General features: G+C 52.3%; 14 protein-coding genes; 8 read left to right on the forward strand and 6 right to left on the reverse strand.

Moving 5' to 3' along the window:
• Positions 1-133: 133 nt before the first annotated feature.
• RCC_01809 (uncharacterized protein) lies at positions 134-1,494 on the forward strand (the record flags this gene model as incomplete). XM_023767094.1 has 2 exons in its annotated part: positions 134-374; positions 428-1,494. 2 exons carry the CDS (start codon positions 134-136, stop codon positions 1,492-1,494), a joined length of 1,308 nt encoding a protein of 435 aa, XP_023622862.1.
• A 295-nt stretch (positions 1,495-1,789) lies between these two features.
• On the forward strand, positions 1,790-3,172 carry RCC_01810 (related to guanine deaminase; the record flags this gene model as incomplete). The annotated part of the gene is made up of 1 exon (XM_023767095.1): positions 1,790-3,172. The coding sequence occupies one exon, from the start codon at positions 1,790-1,792 to the stop codon at positions 3,170-3,172; it is 1,383 nt and encodes a 460-aa protein (XP_023622863.1).
• A 241-nt stretch (positions 3,173-3,413) lies between these two features.
• On the reverse strand, positions 3,414-4,010 carry RCC_01811 (uncharacterized protein; the record flags this gene model as incomplete). XM_023767096.1 has 2 exons in its annotated part: positions 3,414-3,917; positions 3,981-4,010. The coding sequence occupies 2 exons, from the start codon at positions 4,008-4,010 to the stop codon at positions 3,414-3,416; spliced, it is 534 nt and encodes a 177-aa protein (XP_023622864.1).
• A 565-nt stretch (positions 4,011-4,575) lies between these two features.
• On the reverse strand, positions 4,576-5,294 carry RCC_01812 (uncharacterized protein; the record flags this gene model as incomplete). XM_023767097.1 has 4 exons in its annotated part: positions 4,576-4,962; positions 5,014-5,093; positions 5,160-5,223; positions 5,286-5,294. The coding sequence occupies 4 exons, from the start codon at positions 5,292-5,294 to the stop codon at positions 4,576-4,578; spliced, it is 540 nt and encodes a 179-aa protein (XP_023622865.1).
• A 1,066-nt stretch (positions 5,295-6,360) lies between these two features.
• Positions 6,361-8,172, forward strand: RCC_01813 (uncharacterized protein; the record flags this gene model as incomplete). XM_023767098.1 has 3 exons in its annotated part: positions 6,361-6,944; positions 6,999-7,390; positions 7,640-8,172. 3 exons carry the CDS (start codon positions 6,361-6,363, stop codon positions 8,170-8,172), a joined length of 1,509 nt encoding a protein of 502 aa, XP_023622866.1.
• A 670-nt stretch (positions 8,173-8,842) lies between these two features.
• Positions 8,843-9,049, forward strand: RCC_01814 (uncharacterized protein; the record flags this gene model as incomplete). Its single annotated transcript, XM_023767099.1, has 1 exon — positions 8,843-9,049. One exon carries the CDS (start codon positions 8,843-8,845, stop codon positions 9,047-9,049), a length of 207 nt encoding a protein of 68 aa, XP_023622867.1.
• Positions 9,050-9,342: 293 nt separating this feature from the next.
• RCC_01815 (uncharacterized protein) lies at positions 9,343-10,062 on the reverse strand (the record flags this gene model as incomplete). Its single annotated transcript, XM_023767100.1, has 1 exon — positions 9,343-10,062. The coding sequence occupies one exon, from the start codon at positions 10,060-10,062 to the stop codon at positions 9,343-9,345; it is 720 nt and encodes a 239-aa protein (XP_023622868.1).
• A 666-nt stretch (positions 10,063-10,728) lies between these two features.
• Positions 10,729-12,492, forward strand: RCC_01816 (uncharacterized protein; the record flags this gene model as incomplete). Its single annotated transcript, XM_023767101.1, has 1 exon — positions 10,729-12,492. One exon carries the CDS (start codon positions 10,729-10,731, stop codon positions 12,490-12,492), a length of 1,764 nt encoding a protein of 587 aa, XP_023622869.1.
• A 1,103-nt stretch (positions 12,493-13,595) lies between these two features.
• RCC_01817 (related to nicotinamide mononucleotide permease) lies at positions 13,596-15,104 on the forward strand (the record flags this gene model as incomplete). XM_023767102.1 has 2 exons in its annotated part: positions 13,596-14,517; positions 14,569-15,104. 2 exons carry the CDS (start codon positions 13,596-13,598, stop codon positions 15,102-15,104), a joined length of 1,458 nt encoding a protein of 485 aa, XP_023622870.1.
• A 98-nt stretch (positions 15,105-15,202) lies between these two features.
• On the reverse strand, positions 15,203-15,600 carry RCC_01818 (uncharacterized protein; the record flags this gene model as incomplete). XM_023767103.1 has 2 exons in its annotated part: positions 15,203-15,332; positions 15,401-15,600. 2 exons carry the CDS (start codon positions 15,598-15,600, stop codon positions 15,203-15,205), a joined length of 330 nt encoding a protein of 109 aa, XP_023622871.1.
• Positions 15,601-17,668: 2,068 nt separating this feature from the next.
• On the reverse strand, positions 17,669-19,576 carry RCC_01819 (uncharacterized protein; the record flags this gene model as incomplete). The annotated part of the gene is made up of 1 exon (XM_023767104.1): positions 17,669-19,576. One exon carries the CDS (start codon positions 19,574-19,576, stop codon positions 17,669-17,671), a length of 1,908 nt encoding a protein of 635 aa, XP_023622872.1.
• Positions 19,577-20,632: 1,056 nt separating this feature from the next.
• RCC_01820 (uncharacterized protein) lies at positions 20,633-21,781 on the forward strand (the record flags this gene model as incomplete). The annotated part of the gene is made up of 1 exon (XM_023767105.1): positions 20,633-21,781. One exon carries the CDS (start codon positions 20,633-20,635, stop codon positions 21,779-21,781), a length of 1,149 nt encoding a protein of 382 aa, XP_023622873.1.
• Positions 21,782-21,856: 75 nt separating this feature from the next.
• RCC_01821 (uncharacterized protein) lies at positions 21,857-22,372 on the reverse strand (the record flags this gene model as incomplete). XM_023767106.1 has 2 exons in its annotated part: positions 21,857-22,224; positions 22,279-22,372. 2 exons carry the CDS (start codon positions 22,370-22,372, stop codon positions 21,857-21,859), a joined length of 462 nt encoding a protein of 153 aa, XP_023622874.1.
• Positions 22,373-22,735: 363 nt separating this feature from the next.
• On the forward strand, positions 22,736-24,398 carry RCC_01822 (related to cytochrome P450 monooxygenase; the record flags this gene model as incomplete). XM_023767107.1 has 2 exons in its annotated part: positions 22,736-23,778; positions 23,828-24,398. The coding sequence occupies 2 exons, from the start codon at positions 22,736-22,738 to the stop codon at positions 24,396-24,398; spliced, it is 1,614 nt and encodes a 537-aa protein (XP_023622875.1).
• Between the last annotated feature and the right edge of the window lie 329 nt (positions 24,399-24,727).

Here is a 24,727-nt window from a genome sequence, read left to right on the forward strand (position 1 = left end):
GTAGACGAGCTAGAGGCGTGGCTGCCGTACCCCTGGCAAACTCCTCAAACTTACATTTTGAGACGACTGCTCAGAGGGGAACTGTCGTACTTTGAAGCTGAACAAGCCAACTCAGAACACAAGGTACCCGACCATGAATACAATTCGTGGAAGAGGCCAGGGAGGAGGTGCAATGCGGGATTACCGCAGTGCTATTGGAGTCAAGACATCCGCATCTCCAGCTCCGCCGTTTGGAGCGCTGCTGCAAACCATCATGATTCAGGAACTCGGTTCGCAGACGGATCCAAAGTACGAACATTCGAAGATCAGTGGCTGCAAGTACATGGCATCATTCAACTGGCTGAAGAGCGAGATGCCGACGATCGTAATGCCGGGTATGTTCAAATCTCTCTCCTCGTGCTACACCGCAACGCTGACGGTGAGACAGGTATGCCTCCAAAGTGGACGCCATTGAAGGAGCCTGAAGAACTCAAAGAAGACTCTGGAGAGTACTATCGAGATGTGAATGCCGCCCACTATTCGGACCATCCCATTGAACCAGCAGTGAGGGCATTACTCGCTCAGAACGACAGCTTCCCGGTGGAAGGGGTTGACCTGTTTGCTTGTGGGAGCACCATGGGTAACTTACTTGGGTTCGTTCGTGATGACCACCGAGACTTCCGTTTTGTGGTTGAAAGTATTGGAGAGACGACACTCTTCATTCGCCGTCCAAACAGTCCGACTGAAAAGATCCCCGATGTCCGAGGGTATGGTCACGCCTTCCCGGAAAAGTACACAACCTATGACAAGGAAGTACAAGGTTCAGATTCCCACCAGCGGCTGATCATGTATGACTTTGCGGGTTTCCAATGTATCGTCCGATCAGAAGTCGATGGCTACTTTGCAGACGAAAGTGGGAAGCAGGAGCTGCCAAGCGGGATACTCAACCTCCCAGACTTGGAAAGGCTGAGGATGAAGAATGGCGGCATTCGTATTCCACAAGAGGCCGTGTTTGATATCAAAACGCGATCTGCGAGGCGGCCAGGTGATTACCTCGCCAAGGAGATGGGTCGGCTTTGGGTGAGGCAGATTCCACACTTCGTCTTGGCCTACCATGAGCGCGGTACGTTCAAAGACATCAAGGTCCAGGATATTCGACGGGAAATGGCGGCGTGGGAGAAGGACCATGGGCGTGAAATTGACAAGCTGGCCGTTTTAATTGCCAAAATCACGAGCAGAGCCAGAAGCAAGCCAGATGAACGATTCGAGGTTTGTTGTCAAGCTCCGGGCATACTGGAGATGCGCCATGTTGGCGGTGTCTTCGAGCCGGCTCTGCCCGATGACCTGCACAAGGTGTGGACAGCTCATCTGTCAGATTCGGATGCTTCACAAGACGCGGGTTCGGGTGCAGAGGGCAGCGAAGACTTTGAATCTGGCGACGAAGACGATGATGTTGACAAGGACTACACGCTTTGCAGCGGCGAGTGTGAGTATTGCGGTCGCTGTAAGAAGTGACGAGATGTGGAGAAGGAGCAAGGGAGTGTCGTGGGGCGGAGAGTTCGGTCGACCAAGATTCATCATCATAGCATAAGGGGAGCGTTCAAATTTCCATGGGATGCGAATCAATATTTGATGACATCGCTTGTCACCGTCTCCCTGCAAGGCCCGGCCATCTCCGAGCAAACTTCCGACCTTCAAGCAAACATGACCATATAGATATGAAAGTCCTTCTTATCACGCGTGCCTCTTGTTGGTTACTTTCTGCTCATCTGTTCATTTCAACACTGGCCTCGCCATTTTACCCTCCATCATGACCGAGTCTCCCCAGAAAACTTTGTACATCGGCTCCTTCATTCACTCAACGTCACTAACCACCTTGGACCACTGCGCCAATGGAGTGATCGGCGTTGACGAAAGCGGAAAGATTGCCTTCATTCTCCGTGATGCTTCAAACGAGACTATCCCCGAAGACTGGGAATCAGCCAAAGTCATTCGTCAAGAAGGCGAAGGATTCTTCTTCCCGGGCTTTGTCGACACACACATTCATGCTTCTCAATACCCCAACGCCGGCGTCTTTGGAAAATCCACTCTTTTAGATTGGCTCAATACGTACACCTTCCCCCTTGAATCAAGTTTCACAGACCTCAAAATCGCCTCCAAAATCTACAATCGCGTTGTAGCAAGAACCATTTCCCACGGAACAACAACAGCATGCTATTACGCAACGATCCATGTACCAGCCACAAATCTCCTCTCCACCATCTGCCATTCCCAAGGCCAGCGAGCTTTCGTGGGCAGAGTATGTATGGACTCGGCTCTCAGTCCAGACTTCTACCGCGACGAAAGCGCAGCAGCATCTCTGCAACATACGAAAGACTGCATCACACACATCCAATCCATCAACCCGGACTACGCCCTCATAACTCCCATCATAACCCCTCGCTTCGCACCTTCTTGCAGTGTGGAGAGTATGCTATCTCTAGGGGCACTCCACGCAGAAACAGGCATCCCAGTCCAAACCCACATTTCCGAAAACCTTGCCGAGTGTGAACTGGTCAAGGCCATGTTCCCCACCTACAAATCATATGCAGATGTCTATCATTCAACAGGCCTTCTCACATCAAAGACAATTCTCGCTCACGCGATCCACTTAACGCCCGAGGAAAGATCTTTGATTAAAGAAACGGACGCGAAGATCAGTCATTGTCCGGGATCCAACACGGCTCTCACATCCGGAACAGCGAAGATCAGGGATCTTCTGAATGATGGTCTTTCGATTGGTTTGGGAACCGATGTCAGTGGTGGCTGCACACCTTCCATCCTCAATCAAGCCCGCGAAGCAGTGTATGTATCTCGACATGTCGCAATGGCACCGGGACAAATCGAGGCGAAGTTGTCCGTTGCGGAAGCACTTTATCTTGCAACTCGTGGGGGAGCAAAAGTCGTTGGGTTGGAGGGATCGATTGGCGGATTTGAAGTCGGTATGGATTGGGATGCGCAGTTAGTGCGGTTTGGGCAAGTGGGTGATACGGAAGGTTTGGGGAGTGAGAGTGATGGTTTGGTGGAGATTTTTGGAAACGAGAGCTGGGAGGACAAGGTTGCAAAGTGGTTGTATACGGGTGATGATCGGAATACGCATGCTGTGTGGGTCAAGGGGCGCTTGGTGCACCATCGCGAGGGCTGGAGGGCATGATATTCTAGAAATCGTATTGAGAAATCCAAGCTTTGGCTTAGATGCTGCGGCAATTCTAAAGCGACTAGAGCCCTCTCTATCGGTAGAGTCAACTGTCAAGGAATGCAGAGGGTCGTCGAAGACCTTGTCAAAAAGATCTCGTTCGAATAGCTCCGGGCACCACACGATGTTCCTGGTGGTTTCCGCCACGTAGAAGCTTAGGAAGATGCCATTGACGCCCTGCATCCTTGTCGTGACGCTCCTAATCCGTGACCTCGGGGAAGCAGACCATCCATGTGTAATCCTCCCCTTCCACCTTTGTGATGACAGCTCCTTTCGCTCCGAGCTTGGACCGACAACGCTCCAAACATCCATCGGAGCCACCCACTGGCCCGTAATTGTACGACATCCAGTCGCGTGTACGCAAGTTTCTCAAGTATCTTCGATTGGCACCAATCCTGTCCAGCCAGTCTCGAAAGACGGGCCAATACTCATGATCAGAGTGCGTGCAGTGGTCGGCCTGAAACTCATTAAGTCTGTAGAAAGCCTTGATAGCATCTTTCCGCAAAGCGCGGCACGTCTTGGATATTGCTGGCTGGTTCTCACCCGTCATCAAGGCCCTGTATGCCCTTTGAGAGGATGTTAGTGACCTGTTGTCGGGGTAATAGATTATTCTGATGACGATTGGCTCGCTCTGAACGACAGCGAGATCGATGATGTGTAGTAGAATTTCACGAGGGAGGTCGAAGAGTCTGAAGGTGCCAGCCTGACGTTGGACAAAATTAGCTTTGCTAGAACATTTCTAGATGGGCTTCAAGTGGATACTGACCGTGCCCGACGGTTCGGGTGGAGAAGACATGACCTGGGCTTGAGGGTGGTGTAGTTGTTGTCGCTACTGCCTTTGAATAACGGAAAGTGACGGCTCCCAAAGTCCGGCCAGCTGTAGCAAGGCAGTCAGCCAGCAATTATGGCGTGTTATTGCCTCTGGTGCGGTAGTCGATGCTTGCGCAGATCCAATTTGCAGACGAAAGGCTTGAGTAGTGACGGGTCGCTCTCCAGAAGGAAAATTCTCTTGCAGCATACAGCGCTCTGGAATAAAGGATTGGAAAGAGGTGAAATTGAAAAGCCTCCGAAGTGTGCGGTGCAAAGAAGCCAAGTTCAAACTTACCAGCCGGGATACGTTCAACACAAGAGGCAACCCGGATCGTACTCGCAAGATCTTGGTAAGGACACTTGGTGGCTAATTCGGATTCCAGTTCCCAAAGAAGGAGCCGGCTCATTTTACTTGATGTGGTCACCAGCCTCAGCTCCAGATCCTACGTTCGAGCAAGTAGACGCGGCATCAACGGAGCAGTCTCAAACACCTTCCAACACCTCGCTAATCCCACAGATATCAACTCCGCAGTCAAACAGTTAATGCAAAATCAGCGGTGACCAATATTCACCTCCTCAGGTTCTCCAAACTCCTTCAACAGATCTGCACTCTCCACATCGCCATACTCCGTCACTTTCTCAGGATCGTAGGCGTCACGAGCCCATCCGTTCGCGATTGCACCATTCCAGTCCTCGGCGCGAGAGCCAAGGAGATCAACCTGTCCAATAACCTTGGGCGCAAGTGCGGCATTCTGAGGCTGCAAAGTACTTTTGAACACAGGCTTCTTCTTCCCGCCCGCTGCACCATTCGACCCCAGTCCAGAGAGTGGCATAGACACGGACTTCAGGGCAGCATTCTCATTCGCCTTCTCCTCTGCCGCGCGCTGGCGAGCCGCGGCGTTTGGGTCTTTGGTCAGGGACTTCATGTCTTTTAATCGCTGGTTGCCAGTTTAGCGCGTGTCTTCTTGCTGTTCGTGCAATATTTGTACTTTTCGGTGTTGATGATCGTAGCTCCCTTCATGTGCTTCGAAATCTGTGGATCTTGCGTAGCCTTTTTGGCATAATTCGCCTGATATTTGTCGTGTTAGTAGACGCAACAGAAGGTCTGCGGAAATGGTCCAACGTTACGACGTACAGAAGAACGCTCTCCTTGCCTCTCGTGCACTTTCTGTTGCCGCCTGCGGCAGGGGTTGACTCCGCTGAAGAAGAATACATGTCAGCTGCAGCAAACAAAGCATAATACGACGAAAATTGTGCATACAGGAGCCATATTTTCGATCTTCCCTGAGTCTGACTTGACTAAAATTGACCCACGACTATCGTATGATAGGCGTAGCTGCGTCGGAATGAGATGGATTCTCGACCAGAAGTGAATGGACTGCAGTCAAGAAGAAGGCAGGGACACAGCATGGGAGCAAAGTCCACGGCTGAGCGCTAGCTTGTATTGGGTATTTACGGTGATTTCAGCACGCTATCGGCCCAAAATGGACTTAGCGCGCTGGCTAGTGCATTGCAGACCTCAACTTCACCGAGCGTCTCCATGAACAGTGTCCCAGACATCAAGTGCAACCAATCAGATTGTATGCGGTATAGAGTCAGAAGATTCTAGCTACCAGACACCCCATACAGAAATCATCAAAGGATTCCGTCTCTCATTTTAGAAGCCGAATAGAGAGACCCGAAGACTGACTACAACTTCTTCGGACGATGCTGTGCCATGGCCCACGGAGACTTCACCGCGTGTTGTCGGCTTACCACAATGCATGCATACTGCGAGCCTCCATATGAAGATGAGGATGGCCCTTAGGAAGATGATCGTAGGCGGAATCGAACAGCAACGGATCATGCCACAGCTCCGTCAGCCAAGCAGGGTTGTCCATCACTACGCAGCAGCGAATAACAGTTCCTGGATTTGTGCCCCGTCTTACATACATGCAGGTGGCTCACGAGCTCTTCAACTTGGCCGTCTGGAAATATGAGAGCGATTCCGGGTTATTGTGTCTCGGTCCCTGGCGTGCTGACATCTCAGCCGCGGCTGACTAGTCATATCACTCCACGTATACCGCACGCCGAAGTGACACAAGATGCTCTTCCGTGTGGTTTATACGCCTGAGCTAGCTTCGTATAGAATGTGCTTACCTTTCAGCCTGGAGCCGAAGGCGCAGTATCAAGAAGGCTGTAATACACGGAGTCAGCCCCTGCAGTTTACCTGGGATCTTGGGAAAGAACTTTGCAGTATAAAGGTAGCCGTGATGGCATTAAGAGTGAACTCGACTCATTCCTCAATCGTATCATCTCTTTTAGACCCCAAAGCATTGAGATCACCCACAATCATCATGGCTGCTACTCTTCTCCCTGACCTTGCCAACGTGCAAGGTGACATCCTCCTCAGGGGTTTGCCGAAAGAGACGGAGACTTTCGCATTCTTCACCATTACCAATGGAACAAAGTTTTGCAAACTCCTCCGTACCGTCGCCACGGAAGAGATCTCTCATACGCAAAACACCCTTGATACTCGCAAGCAGATCAAAGACTTCAAGGCCAATGCCGGGGCTGCTGGGCCCACAACGAAGCTTCCTACTGTAGGAGCCAACATCTCGTTTTCGGCAAAGGGCCTACAGAAGATTGCTCAAGCCACTGGCACGGATCTCAAGACTGGAGATGCCGACTTCGAGGCTGGAATGAAGAGCAGCGCAGTTGGTACTTTGAACGATCCGAAGAAGGACGGGTCGGCCACGCCCAAATGGGATGACGAGTGGTTGAACAACAACATCGATGGGGTCCTTCTTGTTGCTGGCAACACCACTGCTCTCGTGAACGAGAAGCTCGATCGTATCACGAAATTGTTTGGCGACTCAATGAAGTTGGCTTTCAAGCACAGCGGTAAAGTGCGCCCGGGCGAACAGAAGGGGCATGAACAGTAAGATCCACCGTCCTCAAGGTAAGGGATTAATGCTAAGCGCCAACGTTCTAGCTTCGGTTACATGGATGGTGTCTCCCAGCCTGTAGTTTCCGACCTTCCCAACCTCACAGAAGAGGAATCAGCTGTGCCTCCAGGGCAGGACAAAATTGCGCAAGGCGTGATTCTTTGCGGCCGTCCAGGGGATGTGAGCGCCGCAACCCGCCCAGCATGGACAGTCGATGGAAGCTTCCTCGCTTTTCGCAAGTTGAAGCAGAACGTACAAGATTTCGACAACTTCCTACAGACATCCGCCAATTCCTTGGGTGTCTTCAAAGACCAACTCGGTGCGAGGTTGGTTGGACGATGGAAGAGTGGATGTCCCATCAACCTTCAACCTGACTTTGATGATATCAAGATCGGAAAGGATGCGAAGCAGAACAATTTGTTCGAGTTCGATACCGATGGTGAGTCAAGTTGAGCACTGCAGAGCTGTCAATATGAGGGTTGTCGGGAGGTCTCCACTGTCTTCAGACAGGGAGGCTGTGCTGAGAGCATAGTTCTAACGTCAGTACGAAGAGGCTTTGAAGACTTTGACTTCCGTGGAGATTCCTCATATCGCCAGCTCTGTTCAGCAGTCCGCGTCTCGAAAGAGCTTCAGCGCTCGGCTGTCGTTGTATTGAATCGTCGCTAATTGGTGTACTTCTTGCATTTAGGAATCAACATTGAGAAAATCGGCCTTGGCGGTGTCCTCCCTGCCTCTAGACTAGTGTGCCCTATCGGGGCTCACATTCGCAAGACAAACCCAAGAGGAGATCAGCCAGGAGGACGCGCCGCTGTCCACCAGCACCGTATTCTCCGAGCCGGAATCCCATACGGCCCAGAGATCAGCGAGGACGCAGGAGCCGAAAGAGGATTGCTGTTCGCTTGCTACCAAAGCAATCTTAACCAAGGCTTCACTTTCATCCAGCAGAGATGGGCCAATAACGAGGCGTTCCGCTTCCAGGGCGGAGGTGTTGATGCCGTTATGGGTCAAGTTAATGACAAGGCCGAAGTTGACATGCTTGGCCTCTTCCCGCAAGACGCAAGCCGTCCGTTGAAGTTGCCAGGTATCAATCGCTTTGTAGTTCCCAAGGGAGGAGAGTACTTCTTCTCACCGAGTATGAAGGCTCTCACAGGAGTCTTGTCTGAGGTGAAAGCTGCAGCCGCTAACGGAACCAATGGTACTAATGGCCACAAGGAGCTTTGAGGGTCACAGAGAAGAAGGGTTGAATAGTAGGCAACAAGCCAAGAGCCCAACGGGCATAAATACCGTATATACTTTGTGAAATCACAAGATTGAGCGACGCTGAGTTTCGGGTATGTGCAAGGTGCTCTCTCACGTCGAGGTTTTACAGCACCTCATGAGTCTTGTAGCCACAGACTGGCGTCCTCTGCATACTGGTCTCGGCTGGAACGGCCAAGATCCTTGTTCAGCTGTGATCCTCCAGGCAGCGGAGTCCACTCCGCGACGTCGAGATGATGTGGTTGTGCAAAGAGACGGAAGCTGAGATTTGCTGCTCATCCTTGACACGGAGAATCTTCGTAGAGTCATAACCAGCGGATAATCAGCGTCAGGTTGGGAGAAGCCCTGTCAGATGAAAAGAAGTGGAAATATGAGGCAGGAGTGACGACACATCACTTTGACATCATTCGCTTGCCCCACTAAACATTGACGAAACAGTCCTGAAAGCCTTCCAGGTTCACCACATAATAAACATCCCCTCAACAATCAAGCTCTCAAACTCAACAAGCTCTCAATTGCAATCTACCTCACCCAACAATACCTAATCTGTACGTTGTTCACATACGCTGGCAACGATGACAATCTAACAATCTCAAAGTTCCATCAGCAACCACAAACAGCCCCACACGCCACCATGTCTGCACCAAACCAAGGCCGTCAGTCTCCAGAGCCCGAGAAGCAGTCCGATGCCCAGGCTGGTACTCAAGCAGGCAACCCCAACCAGGGAGCTGGTTCCGGCCAGAAGACGGGCGATGAGAGCAAGGACACACTCAAGAACTTGAGCAGCAACCCAAAGGGTYCCCTTGATGACGAGGCAGAGAAGAAGACTGCGAAGAACTGAGCAGAACTCTCTCCATTACGGCGATGGGAATGTTATGATGAAAGGACCACGGATACCAGCTGTGTGCGATAGCGCAGTTCTTGTGACGAAATGAACGAAGTCAGAAAACTTCTTAACATCTGGTCTTTTTCGCGTGATGTCCTTTCCTCTCTGGGTCATTAAGTCGGGCTCAATGGGTTCCAATGTTCGTCCATCGATTCGAACGCCTTTGGGTATCATATGTTGCAATCCCGGTGCAGTCGTGGGAAGCCCTGCTGTAATTCTGCACAAATTTCATCCATCGTTCACGTGCATCAACTCAATCCCCTCCCTCTTCCTCTCACTGTACTTGAGGCTCGACCGGCAGTCCCTCTCGAACCTGCGGTGCCCCTACCACGTCCCGTTTGTCCTCCAACGCCAGTGTAGCCCCTCGAGGAGGATGTCCCTCGCACACTTCCTCTCCTTCCCAACCCACCTCTTCCTGTAGCCACAGCAGCCGCCTTCTTCCTCTCTTCCTCCTCCGCCTTTCTCAGGGCTTCCTCTCTTCGCCTCTGCTCCTCCATCGCTCTCCGCTCCGCCTCCTGCTGTCGTCGCAAATCGGCATTCTCCAAGTCTTCCAGGTCTTGCGACGCGCCCTGCCAATTTGGGTTGAGGATCAGACGTTGATTGTGCTCCGTCTGACTCAGTATACGCGTCCAAGTCGCGAGAAGTGTAGATGCGTTGTTGACTGTGGTATGGACAGTGCCCATGTTTTCTTTCGCTTTTCGTAGACTGGCTGTAGTGCCTTCTATGATGTTGTTTACTTCGCGAATTTTGTCCAGTTCGGCGCGTAGTTGAGCATTGCGTGCATCTTCGACATCCTGTTTTGACTGTGTACGGGCCGGAGGAGCTTTTTGCGACTGCGATTGAGATCGTGAATGTGAATGTGGTGGAGCTTGTTTCGCGTGCGCAGCGGCGCTGGGACTGGCGAAGAGGGAGTTCTCCTCCTCTTCGTCGTCAGAAATGCGCAAGTCTTCGATGTTTGGTTCCGCCATGTCAATGTTGTCTCTCCTGTCATCTGTCGGCTCCTGGGTCAAACTAAATTCTTCGGCGATTCATGGAGCTCATGTTCTAGCGAGCACGTGTCAAATGATCGACCGTGAACCCTGTCCCAGCCACAATCGAAACCTCCGTAACCTCGCTCCCTGCCGCGCTGACGGGACGGAGGAGAAAGATACTCTTACCCATTGTCACATCTCTCAAATCCCCAATCGCGTACGTCGCATCGCCCGATAACGATCCGGTAGCATACGAACAGAGACCGAGGACTCGAAACACGGCGCCTACGGCACCACAGAAGCAGTCAGCTCCGCCGGCGCATAACGATACGACACGGCGCGAAAGAGGCGAAACGCGCGACGCAAACACAACAAAGTTCAGGGAAGTTTGCGCAGAGGACACAGCGCATTGGGATACCAAACAAGTCGCGTTGAGTTGCTCGTAGGAGGCATCGCGGTGGTGAGTCGCTATTGTCAAGACCTCCCTTACATCACCACGAGGCCACACCGCCTGCCCTTGCCCGCTGTTTGATAAGACGAGGGATGTGTCTTGGAGTGCTGGACGCTGCTGTACCCATTCAAAGATATAGTACCGACAGCTCCTGCTGCTGTGCGCCGTTGAAAGCACGTACACTGACAGACACCTCTGATAAGATCGCCGCCATGACGACCATGACTGCGCCCTCCACCCCGCCCGTCGCGCCGCGCAAAAGTCGTCGACTGCGAACACCGCCGAGCCCACAGCATGGCTCCTACCATGACGAGTGGCAGCCATATGGTTCGCCTCGCCGCTCGACTCGCGCTACCCTCGTCAAAAATCCATACAGCACATCGAACACGACGAGCATGAAGAGCGCTGGAGGACCTTCCAATGGTGTGCCTCCCCTTCGCACGCCAACTGCAAGAAAGTCATCATTCTGGCAATTAAGCGACCTCATCTCCCCGCCTGCTTCCCCGGATGAGAACGGGAGCAATTCAAAGTTCGGCATGACCCCACGCAAACAATCTACCAAAACCAAAACCCACAGTACCAACGCGGACACGGAATTCGGCCACCGGGCATCTCCAAACAACGACAACTACACATCCTTCCGCATCGAACCTCGAGTCGACTCGCCCTTTGACAACAAACCCTCCCCCAGTGCCATTCGCTCAAACGGCATGAAGGATACCGCACGCATTTTGCGCTTCCAGCCGGCCGACCCAAATGACTGCTTCCCAACTAAGAAGCAGACGCTTAAGCAACGCAAGCACGACGCTCAGCGACTGAATAATTTCACGCTCGATACCGATAGCATGCGCGGCATGGACAGCCGGACAGGCGCCCAGAATAATATGAATATCTACACCGACACGCACGCCCGCGTCCCGGAGCTCGATGACTCCGAGGAGAACGTATTCTATCGACCGTCAACCCGTTCTCGTGCGCGCACTCGTCCTCAGCCACGGATACCAACCACCTCCTGCCCAGACTCATCCCCGGCCAGGCGCCCGCCGACTGCTCAGCAACTTAGCGACGCGCGTGAAATGCAGCGCGCTGCCGACAATGGCGAGGGTACCATTCAGATGTTGTATGTATTTTGTCTCGCCTCCTACTTCGGTATCAAGCTAACACACGACAGCCGCGGTAGAAAAGTCTTCCACCGATACGACGATGTCCCAGCGAGCTCTCCCCACATCAGCAAGAGCCTCAGTCAGCGCACACTTCGGCGAGCCGCTGGTATTGCGGCAGATCGACCCATGACTCGTAGCTCTCTCCAGCCGCGCTTGCTGTTCCCGGTGTCCGCCGAGGAGGCTGAGACAGACATTGATGACGACAACGTCGAGGCCGAGACCGATGTTGAAATTCATGCCGACGAGGATGTCGAGATGTCGGACGCTGCTCCTTCTATGGAAGGCGAAGGCGAGGAGGCGCCGTCTGCTGTACCCGCCACGCCGGCCAAGGGCAAAGGGCGCGCCCAACCGTCCATGTTGGAAACTCCGCCTACCACCGGACGCGTTACTCGCATGAAGGAGGTCGCGGATGWTATGCCAGCCGGGAGCGCACTCACGTACAAATCAGCAGATCCCGGTTCCACAAGGACTCCGAACAGCAAGAAGACAAAGCGTTTTGCGCTTGTGGAGATTGCGGGGGAAGATGGAGACGACGAGCTCGATAATCACAACGATGGTCTCATGCGCCCTCCGCCAACCCCGGCTCGTCGTGGTGCTGCACGCAAGCAAGGATCCAACGCCGTGTCGCTCACCGATATCGCGGAGGAACAAGAACCGAAACCTTCCACCACGGCTAAGAGGTCCAGCAGTCTCTTCGATCACTGGCCGCGTACTAAGAGTTGCGGCCGGAAGCGCGATGGAGATATGATGAGTTCTCCCACCTCCAAGCGGACTACGCGCGGTGCAAGAGGCGGCGAAGACGCTTCTGCTTGAAGTAGATGCGGTATGCTAGGTGTCATTGCTAAGTGTTGTTGATTGTTCTTTGCATTTGGTCGGCCATTTTGAAGAAAGCGAGGCGTTGCATTGCGAATCGATTCTTAAGGAGATTGATTGATTGAAGCGACTCTACGCGACACACGATGGAGAAATAGGGAAGAATTGGCATGCATGAGCATGCAATAGTAAAAGCCTGGAGCTACTGCTGTTGGGCACTGCTATCATCTGGCGGAGTCATCAAGTGTAAAGCTACCTGATGGCAGGATTGAGCCAACGCGATCCTTTTGGATTCCTGGGACGACTACTGTGCTGGGCTTGATGTTATCACATTATCCAAACCACAGCAGAGTATGTCTCCCTCGTTGCGCTGGTATTTCGGAATAGATAGTGGTATTAATGAAAGTCATCAGACTCGTCGAAAGGTCCCAGGCATGCGTATGGCGGCATCCCGACGCATCGGAGAGGAATTCATGGTCTAGAGGACCGCAACGTTGCTAGGCTCCCAGCCAGTCCGGTCGAGAGCAGAGAGCGACATGCAGAGGCGTCATCTGCTTCCGATTCAATGTGTGTCAATGCATGGAGGTGACGTGAAATAGTGAAGCAGATCGGGGACGGCCAAGCAATCGTTAGTTCGGTGCCAGAAACTCTCAAGCAATGCGGGTGAGACTTGGCCTGAGCGCGAGCAAGGATGCCATCAATCGATTACGGTCACGGAGTATCTGTCACATCATGGCTTTCCAAAGAACGACTTTCCCTCTCTCAGGCTGCCACTATACATGACTCGCCCATGTCACCGAAGCATGGCCGTACTTGTCTATTACACACACCGCTCCGAGGGAGTAATTGAGGCGATGTTTAATGGGGTTTGCCACGCTACGGTACTCATATACCCCACGATACAGATCGTCTTGATTATTTTCCGTAATGGAGGACCATAAGTCCGGGCACCGAATTATCCGCTGTCTTCCGGAGATGTTTCTGACCAGGAAGTTTAACTTTCTCTTGTCTTCATTCAAGTTCATTGCAATTTATCTCGCTACACTCACTTCCTTGCTGAGGAGCTACACATGTCCGTCTCTTGATTACGGGCGTCGCTCTCAATGGCCGACATGGAAAAGAGCGTCCCTCTGGGCACCCAAGCGGATGACTACCTAGAAAGTCTAGGAACGCTCAGGAAACAAGAAGAAGATGGCACATTCGTGCTTCCCACCCTTGAAGAAGAACAGAARGTCATTCGAAAGATGGATTGGCGATTATTGCCTCTGGTCTTCGTGCTCTACTCGCTCGCCGTACTCGACCGCTCTAATCTTGGAAATGCTCGGCTCGCAGGAATGGAAGACACTATTGATCTGTCTGGAAATCGATACACCTTGCTAGGAACAATTTTTTACATCACGTACATTTTGTCGCAATGGACCATGCTTGGATGGAAACAATTCAAACCTCATAACTGGTGCTCCTTTACTGTTTTGTTCTGGGGATTCATCGCGACAGTACAAGCCGGTGCTTTCAACTGGGCTGGCCTGATGACTTGTAGAGCTTTCTTGGGCGTTGCGGAGGCAATGTTCGGYCCTGGTGTACCATTGTATCTGTCCTACTTCTACCCACGAGAGAAGGTCGGCTTTAGACATGGAGTCTTCATCTCTGGTGCTGCGATCGCTAATGCTTATGGAGGAGTTCTTGCCTATGGCATCTCACAAATCCGAGGCTCGATTGCGCCATGGCAGATATTATTTCTCATCGAGGGACTTCCAACGATTGTCTTCGCGGGCATTACATGGTACTTTTTACCCGACAGTATCAGCGCATCGCCCTTCTTGAACGAGCGGGAGAAGCAAGTAGCATTGTACATGGTTTCCAAGGACCAAAAGGTGGACATCAAAGAGCGAGGCGTCAAGTGGAAAGAAATCTTGGAGGCCTTCCTGGATATTAAGTCCTGGGCTATTGCATTGATGTACTTTGGATGCAACGTGAGCTTTGCATCTCTACCGCTCTTCTTGCCAACCATCATCAGCGAGATGGGTAAGTCGTGTCTGGATCGATAATGAACAGGACCGCTAACCTCTTGACCAGGTGCCTTCAATCGAGTAACATCACAAGGTCTCTCCGCCCCGCCATACGTGCTCTGTTTCCTGGTGATACTCAGCCTCTGCTGGACATCAGATCGGGTCAAGTTGCGAGGGCCTTTTGTGGTTCTCACATCAACCATTGCTGCTGTGGGTTTCATCATCAACGCAACGACGGAGACTTCGGCACCGAGATATGCGTCGACGTTTCTCTCTGTTATGATCTTCGCTTCGGTAGCGTTGCTTTTGGCCTGGACGGCCAACATCAATGCTACCGAGAGCAAAAGAGGTGGAGCTTACGCGGTCGTATACACGATTGGTCAATGCGGACCCGTGTTGGGCACAAACGTCTTCCCTTCCAGTGAGAAGCCTTTGTATCGCAAGGGGATGTGGATCTCTGCTTCCATGTGCTTGATGGTAGCTACGGTGGCTTTATGTCTGAGCTGCCTGCTCAGATGGGAGAACAAGAAGATGGACGAGAAGAAGGCTGCCGAGGGAGAAACACAGGAAGAAAGAGCCACTCGACGCAGAAACATTTGGTGATTGCTCTCAGCTGAACATAATGATTGATGGAATTGAAAATTGAGCAAGAAAGGATTTGAATTCATGCACATTATCCCAATGCCTCCCTAGTTCACACATCAAACATTCCGTTTGTCCTCCATGCAGCCGTTATCCATGCCGTTGTCGGGTTGTCGTACATGAGATGCGGGAAAAGGGGCGCATGGCTTCGTCAAGCCATATGTAATCGAGAGGGACAGTCCCTTAAGACTTCAACAGGACTCGCACATGTCAGCGTTATTCGCCTCCGCCACCACTCAGGAAAGTGTAATACTCACGCTGCATTTGCAAGCACCGGCGGCGCAAGAGCAAGAGCTGCAAGAGCAGGTGGAGTTTCCGCAGCCGCCCATTTTGAAAGAGTTGTGTTTGGGGTTTTGGTTTGGTTTTGGTTGGAAAGTTGCTGAGTGTCTTGAATGCGATGTTGATGCTGGTGATGACCGCCTATTATTCCGCTGAGGAGAGAGGGGTATATATACATATCTTATCGGCTCACGCCCCCACCCACACTATCGGGTGAGTGACTTGTGCTTCGCCAAGACAACAAAGGACCCTCTAGGCCGACCAATCACAGCGCGACACCTCATGAGCTCTTTTTGCGGTTTCCGCACAAAACGCGCGGGTAAACAACATGTGTCAAATCCGGGCGGCGGACTCGGCCGGCATGTGATTGCGTACCAGGCATGTTGGTGGCGACTAAGACAGTCGTACACGCGAACATCCAAGGGCGATGATGATGACAGACGCTTTTCCCGCGTGTTGACTGAGCAAGTTTCGCGCGAATCGGGACTGCGTGTCCGGCGAGCTGCAGGTAAGCTGCCTTGGATAAGAATCGCGGAGTGGAGAGCTTTCTTGGAGGATCTGATGATCTGGGCCGGAGGATCGGTAGACACGTCTTCACCGCATACGAAGCGCGTGCAAGTAACGCCGAGAAGGAGAGAGGGATGCTGAAGCCCGGGCAGGGGCGTTGGGAAGCTCTAATACTTTCACTTGGGACCCATCAAGGTTGCTGTTTTCTTCTCACTGTGCTGACAGTACAAGACTTGTCACACCATGGCTCTGGAAATCTCGGAATGGTAGTGGGAAGCAGCAATATTCTTTAATGACACCTCAGCTATACAGCCGGGTGGGCGAAGATCAACCACCCTGAACATCTTCGGGCAAGCTTTCATCGGCTTCAACACAGGATCAGGACGCTCGCCAACATTCGTGGGTCTGTTGGAAAGATTTCTCGAACATCAGCCTCTAGCACGGGAGATGAACATTGTCGAGCCGGGCGATTACCACTACTAGCAGGACTTTAATGATACAAGTTGGCAAGGCTTGAACCACATCAACACAAACCAGGATGATGGGACATGAAGTCGCTTCRGTCGAGGCGTTGAAGCCAGCAAAAGTCACGCCTCGAGAGATGAAAGCATTCCCAGAGCCTTCACTTACATCGCCACCGCCGTATGCAATGATCGTGGCGCTCTTTGTGGCGGCTGGAGCATTTTGACGTCCTTTGAGATTTGCTCGCCAAAGGGAGCTGCCAGGTAAAGGCTGCCTACTCCTTCAACATACTTCAAAGCCTCARCGACCCCTTGGGCAGAGTGAGCCACACCGGCGAGGGACGTCACGGTTGTGTAAGCATTTTTGATATGTTCCAAGAGTGCTATAATTRACCCGCCTGCCTGTTCAGTCGGGCAAGAAAAGGGGCTAGCAGAAGAATACTAGCACAAATGTAGGAGTATGCTCCACATGGAAGAACGAAAAAGTCGTAAAGGCAAGAAAGGAACATAAGGCAATGCATGTTCTCATACCCAGCGGGCGCCAAACCTAGCGTCCAATTGTGGTAAGCAGCAGCGAGAGAATAAGTAAATGTGACCAGCTTGGGAGTGTTAGTAGTCCCGAAGTATGCACCATGACCAAGCACTCATACTTGGATGCCGCAAAGGTCTTGGGATATTGACAAATCTCTTGCAGCCGGTCGTTCTCCCTCTACCATTCGGACTGCCAATAGAGTCTTGTACTCATATACACGAAGATGTTGCTTGAAGGCACAGCACAACCTCGGAACCGCTGTTTCGTTGTTGGACTGGTACGAACCGACAGCCGGTTTCCTTTCTAGATATTTCAATAGTCAAAGCACTTTGAGTCTCCCCTGCACGGCAAGTGTATATTCCAGCGGATGGACGAAAGATCTGCGGAGGATGATCGCGAAGGATGAGCGAATCGTCATTGCCTTGTGGAAGCCAAAGAGCAAGCAGAAAGCTGACTCAAACACCGTGTAGTCGAATGTAACATCTCAACTAGATAAACACAGGTCTCTCCCCGAAGTTGTGAATAGGTTGACATTTGACCCGCAAGCGACAGCTATCATATGATCGTGATCCACGTGATCCACGTGARTCCAAGTATATTGAGTGTTGGTATCGATTATGTAGGAAATGAGAGTTACTCTTGAACAGCATGAGTGTATGTGCATGTAAATCGACAAACCCCGAAACTTCTATCCCATGGTATCATAGCAGTATGCAAACGAACGCCGGCATCCTTGGCCTGGTGCTTTACTTGAGTAATACCTTTCCGGCACCCACGACAGCCTTTGCTGTGACCTTCACGCCCCAAAACCCGACTCTAAATGTGAGACCAACGACTTTGATTGCGCCTCTTGCAATTATAGGCAGTTTGACCTGCTCTTCCTTCTCGTCCTCGACGACTACCATTTGTGTCTCCTTTTTCGAGTCAGACCGCTTGAACCATTTCTTCGAGATGTCCGAGGACGAAGCTTCTGTTGTATGAATAGCTTGTTTCTTAGCTCTCGGTAAGGGAGTTCGAGGTGGAGCTTCGAATACCACTGCACCAGCTACCAAAGCATCATTCTCAATCACCGCCACTGCCAGGAGAGCACACACAACGGTGTCAATGACATAGTGACTGTCCAGTGCAATCAGCCCCGGGATGTCGAGTACACAGGCATTGTGGGCGAAATCAAGAAAGGCAAGATTCAACGTGTCGGCCTCGATGGCGGCAGGTGTTGCAGACGGATGGTGGAAAGCAATTTTAGCTCTAGGTCCCGTGGACGACGTCGCTGATTGCGATTTGGTCACGGTAACTGCACACGTTCCCAGTACTGGATGACGCAAGTCGTACTGCGCGACGACACCGCCGAGACTGTCTTGCCTGCGAGTCTTGTTGATCAAATCGCAGCTGTAATTTCGATATGCCATGGCGACAGCATTTTGAGCCATTCGAGCGGCCTCTGGAGAATCTGCGGTAGGATCGAACGTGGCGATTGCAACAGCTTGTGGCGAGTTTGAGATGGACTCAATCGCTGCAATGGCGGCTTTTCGCGGGAAAATGGCGGTGCTTGTGTTGTGACGCTCAGCTGTGGCAGACTTTGCAGGCAGGATGAGCTGGGCCACGGGAGAAGAGCATGGAGAGGTCGGAGAATGCTTTTTCACTGCGAACTCTCTTGGTTGGGGGACGTCAACGGGAGCATCGATGGTGATGTCTTTCTCGAGGGAGTATACAATGTCTGCATGGGAGGTGCCAATGGAAAGAGCAGTGCCATGACCCTCGGGCTGGTAAAGACCGAATTGGACTTTGCGACCATCGCAGGGATATTCCTCCTCGGAAGCTTTCCACACGGCCTCAAGATCGGCATGGGCAGCAGCAGGAATGTGCTCGTAGCCGTTGATCAGACCGACTCCAGAGTCATAGCGTTTCAGAGGCGCTTTCTCAACCGGGCTAGCGATATGAGCGGAATGATCGCCCGTGAATACTGCCGGTGACTGTGCACGTGAGGTAGGATAGTACCGCTGTCCGTCTAGAGGGCGCTGCGGATCGTACGTGGGAAACATCGATCTCATGGGAGGACTGTAGGCTGGTAACGATGGTGATGGCGGTGTGAAGCGTGTCTTGGTCGGCAATGGTGATAGGCTGTCATTTTCGTCGGTTGGTGTGGCGAGTCCATTATTGGGACTGGCGATTGGGGCAGCCGTTTGGATTGGGTTTGGTCTTCTGAGATGCGATGAAAGAATCCTTCTGGGAGGTGATGAGGAACCGAATTGCGTGTTGATAGGTAATGCTGTGAGCTCGTCCGTTTCACCAGGTGCGGCGTTACTGTTGTTGGTTTCGGGGCTGCTCGCTATCTGGCTGGATCGCCTGCGAGTTCGGCTATGCCTACGCACTGGTCCCTTGTTTGCTTGCGCAGAAACACCGGTGAGATCAACTGTCGCGGGAGATGGTAGAGCGGGTTCGGGGGCACAAAAAAGCGAATGTTGGATGGGCTCTACTGATGGCGCGACCCTGGGCGCGGATACAACTTGAAATGCAACACCATTGAGCTTCAGCTCCCTCGAGGGTGGTGCGACTTTGTTGGTGGCATTTTTCTGTGTCTTTCGTAGGCTTGGGAGTCTTGATGGACCAGTCGTTGTCGAAGCTGGAAAGAGATGAAGCGATGCGGGAGACATGGTGCCAGACCTGTCGAGTGAACTGTAAACGAATAAAGTAGAAGGAAAGACAGGATGCTGAACGGAATGAAGGATCGAATGGGTATAATAGAATGTTGCAGAGATACCTATAACAATATATCTTCGACGGCATACCGCCACCTACTAGACGTCCAGCGTCCTTGGTCTGCATGTTTTCAATGGCGTCTAGAACGAGCAAACAAGACGACTTGGCGCCGTGTTCACACCGTGAAGGAGGTGTGGTGAGGGCGACCTGCACGCCAAGCACTCTTCGACGAGCGAATAGAGTGCTGTGCCGCATGGATTGTTGTGATGGGCATTTCGTGCATCCAGAGGATCGTGCGAAATTCTAAGCGCCGGCCTCTGTAAGCGCCCGCAGACACCGCTGTGAGTCGGCAAGCAATCTGAGGTTCGACTTTGAAGTACGGCGACTGATGATCTTTTGCATCGGCGGCCACTCTTCTGGCAGCTGGTTGCAGTCTCGTGGCGCCCGGAACCAGGTTACGCCTCTTGCCGTATCGAAGGATGTAGGATGATTCTCATCGTGGATGGAGACGGCAAATTCAGATTCAAGGCCGACACCAAGGCCTCCTACCCGCTTGAAGTGTCTTATCCTGAATGCAGGCAGCGATCCTGGTCTGTAGTCCAACTCTGGCGTCCATTGCGGTGGATTCTAGGAAGATATCTGTGGTCGCGTGCAGAGTTCAATCAAGACTGCCACGCGCTCCGGGCATTACTGTCGCGCCCTGACTACCTCATTGAGACGTGTCGAGAAGTATCCCTTCGGTTGAGCAGTAACATCGTCGTCTGTCGTCCATTATCACGTTGTTGCCAGATGGTGTGGAGATGAAATGCATGTTTGGACGCGTAAATACTCTATGCACATTTGATGCTTGGAAGCTCTGACGTCGGTGAGTGACGACGGCGAACTTGGAAGGCACACGCAGCTTCAACTTCATTGGGAAGAGAACTGTTCTTATTACACATGTATTCTCGGACGACACCCTTGCCACACCTCACACATACGATGAACCTTCATCGCTGATTCCGGGCACCATGGTGTCTTTTTGGCCCTTCAAGGGCGATGACAACAGCGCCGCTTCTTTCGAGAAGATCCTCAGCCAGCTGTCCACCAAGATCAACAAGGTCAGCGCTCAAAACGATCGCTTTCGCCAGAGACAACGTCGCTATAAGGTGCTATGGACGCTTTACTCAACATTCGCGTACATCCTCATTGCCGCAATCCTCACGCTGGTCACGGGCTGGGAGAAATGGGGCGCTGTTGAGTACAGTGCCATGGGAGGTGGTCCTATTCTGATTTACAGCTTGCGAACGGTGTTGGACGCATACTACAACTATCGCATAGCGAATACCCAGACTCATCTGAACGATTTGTCGAAACAGCGCGAGGCGGCCATTGAGCGGCTGAAGCAGGCCACCAAGTACAATAGTACGCAACAGTTGCTGGAAAAGTATGGAGGATCACCGCCTAGCAAGCAACAGCCATCGCCGCAGCCCAAGGGGAAGAGAAGGTCGGACATGAGCAATAATGCATCCCGAACTGGATTTGCACCACCGCCTACAGCCAACATTCCCAGCAGGCAGTCTTTGCCAGCACAACAACCAGCGCGTGGAGTTCCAGTCCCTGGGCCACCACCTTCTGGCCTTCCACCGCCAGCGGCTCCAGTCACGCCCAGGATACAGAATGTACCCGGAGAGGAATTCGCGCCCAATGCATTCACAGCCTCTCAAGCCCCACCACGCGGCCCTCCGCCTGTCAGACAGGCGGCACAATACGCGACTGAAGCTCCCAAGTGGTATGATCGCATCCTCGACGTGGTACTGGGAGATGATGAGACCAAATCCGAGAATCGTATCGTGCTGATATGCGCGAAATGTCGGCTGGTAAACGGACAGGCACCACCTGGTGCAAGAACGCTGGAGGATATCGGAAAGTGGAGGTGCAGTAGCTGCGGTACCATGAATGGCCAAGAGAGCGAGGAGAACAAGATACTCCAGCACATTGCCACAGGCGGAGATGGTACAACACGATTGAACACTTCTGCCGACCCTGGCACGTCTTCCCCGACTCATGCGGATGAAATCGGAGAGACGGAGAGTGAGAACGATAGCGAGGGGTCCCGCGAGAACACTTCGCCTGCCGCTTCGACCCGCAGCAAAGCTAGAAGGTCCGGGAAGGCATGACGAGAAAGCATGAAAGGAACAGCACACCTAGTGTTTCATGGCATTCAATATAATAAATTGTCGCCATGATCTCCCTCACAGCTTCGGGCCCTGCTTCCTCTTGATCCAAGCATTCACAGCATCAACACCAGCCGTAGCGACCTCGATATCCTGCGCTGGAGTTCCCGTACTGACTCCGATAGCGCCCACTACCTGCCCATCCACCGTTATTGGAATCCCTCCCCCAATCAACGAAAAGCGGCCAGCATTCGAATTGTGGATGCTGTAACCTGGTCCCCCCGGCAAGAAGTTCTTGCTGTTCGTGTATATTGACGTTGGGGCGCGATGGCCAGCTGCGGTGAAAGCCTTATTGATGGAGATGTCGATTGAGGTCAACTTGGCGTTGGGCATGCGGGTGAAGTGCAGCAGGTGAAGCGTGCCATCGACCAGGGCAATGTTGAAGTCTAGGTACAATGATCTCAGATCTGATCACGGCGAACATCAATACATAGTCTTACCGATTCCCATCTCCTTCGCCTTCTGTTGTGCCGCTTCTGAAGCTACAACTGCAGCTTCCAGGCTCAGCATCGGGACTGATCGTGTACCTGCCATTGTGGGAGTGTGGTTATTGAGCAGACAGAGAGTAATCCGGAGGGAAAGCGGGGGATGGAGAGTATATATGGTGGAGTGGACGCTACATGCACGATGCTTGTATGTACACAAAGTGAACTGCTGCCGTCAGCTTTGGCGACGAGAATGTGTCTGACGTAATGTCCGAGGTTTGGAGTTCGTCTGGCCGATCCTCCATGCAATCCACCAAGTCAAACGCGGTATCGACACGTCAAGTCGAGAGCATTCATTTGATGGTATAGCACGCGCCCGTCTAGAAGCTGTGCTCATAGCCTCTCAGCTACTTGCTTCCTGCTGCTGTCCGATTGTTTCCGGTCCTCGCCCAGCCTTCACCGAGGTCAGACCATGTCGACCTTGCAGGGGAAGATTGTTGTGGGCCTACTGGCGGCCGGTCCGCCTGCTGCACTCCTCTTACGAACCTATCTGGATCCACAGTACCTGGCAAGCTCCTCCAAAACGCTCATCCTGCTCTCTGTCATTATCTGCGCTGTGATCCTGAGGAATGTCACTGTTCCATACTTTACAAGCCCTCTGCGCCACCTTCCCCAGCCGCCCGGAGAGAGACTTCTGACAGGCCATCTGCTAGAAGAATTCGCCAAACCAATAGGCAGTACACTGCGCCGGTGGGTTGACAACGTCGACAATGCGGGCTTGATATTCTATCGCGGAATACTGCACTGCTTCCCACGCCTGCTACTGACTACCCCCGAGGCTCTACATGAGGTGCTCATTACACATGCCTACGACTACCAAAAGCCCTCACCAGGTCGAATCTTGCTCTCACGAACCACGGGACAGGGCCTTGTCGTAGTTGAAGGGCACGAGCATAAACTACAAAGGAAAAGCGTAGCGCCTGCATTCACGGGAAAGCAGATTAAAGACCTCGTTCCGTTGTTTTGGTCAAAGTCAAAGGAGTTTGTCGATGTCATTGCTAATCAACTCGATGTACCATCTGGCTTGAACCAGGCTGGGGGACGCACAGGTGTCGTGGATCTCACCAAATGGACCTCTCGCGCCACGCTAGACATCATCGGTCAAGCCTGTGTCGGTCGAGACTTTGCYTCTCTATACAATCAGGATGATGAGTTCGTACAGCAGTATGATAAGATTCTGGGCAAGGTGCCTGGCAATATCTTAGTCTATGGTGCCTTGAGTGTGCTTATCCCTATTCACATCGGACGCTGGGTCCCATTCTTCACCCGATTCCGCCAGGCTTCCGACGGAAGGTACCACCTGCGTCCCCTTTGTCGCAATCTCATCGAGATCAAACGACGAGACATGGAGTCCGAATCCGCTAAGCATGTTGACATCCTTTCTGTCCTCATTCGTTCGGGCCAGTTCACAGACGATGGTCTCGTTGATCAGCTACTCACATTTCTTGCTGCTGGGTCAGTGCTACAATTTCCAGCTAGTCGAATGTCACTAACTCAATACAAGTCACGAAACAACCTCAGGCGCTTTGAGCTTTACTGCTTGGCTTCTCAGCATCAATCCTTCGGTCCAGAACAAGCTCCGCGCAGAGCTTCGCGAGTACTTTGCCGTCAACACTGACATTACCGCTGCTTCTCTCGATCAGTTGCCTTACCTAAACGCCGTGACGAACGAACAGCTAAGACTAGTCCCATCCGTTCCTACAACAGCCAGAGTAGCCATCCGCGACACTCAAATCCTCGGCCAGCACGTTGCCGCAGGCACACATATTGTCATCAGCCCTTGGGCCATCAACCGTAGTCAGAAGATCTGGGGCCCCGATGCCGAGGAATTCAGACCAGAGCGATGGCTCGAGCAAGAGACGTCGAAAAGTCCGCTGAATCTGATGACTTTCTTGCATGGACCGCGCAGTTGTATTGGACAGGCATTTTCTCGCGCAGAACTCAAGTGCTTGGTGGCCGCTTTGGTTCACAAGTTTGAGCTGAAGATGGCTGATCCGGGAGAAGTCATCGAGCCGGTGGGGCTGGCAACGGTCAAGCCGAAGAATGGTCTGAGACTGCTACTGAGGGAGTTGTGATCTCTTGGCCCTTGTGCTCGATAGCGATACATAGTGGCGAAACATTGCACTCGTCGTCTGTTCGGTGTCTCTTTTAGGTTGTGATCATTCGAGACAAGCGACAAGATGCCACGCACAGATACACGGCGGTGACGTCTGATAGCTTCACAAACGTAGAATCTCGATTGTGTAATGCACCATTCGGTTCGGGCGATTTCCGATTCAGGTCTGACAGGTGTGACAAGATTTTCTTAGCGCCATTCCAGGTGAATGTATTCTTCTTCGCATCACTGGGTATCTTGTTAGTCCGCACGGCAACGGAGGCAACACACAACTCAAAAGTTCGTTGG

The sequence above is a fragment of the Ramularia collo-cygni genome (genome assembly GCF_900074925.1).
Source record: "Ramularia collo-cygni strain URUG2 genome assembly, contig: RCC_scaffold02, whole genome shotgun sequence".
Classification (NCBI taxonomy): domain Eukaryota; kingdom Fungi; phylum Ascomycota; class Dothideomycetes; order Mycosphaerellales; family Mycosphaerellaceae; genus Ramularia; species Ramularia collo-cygni.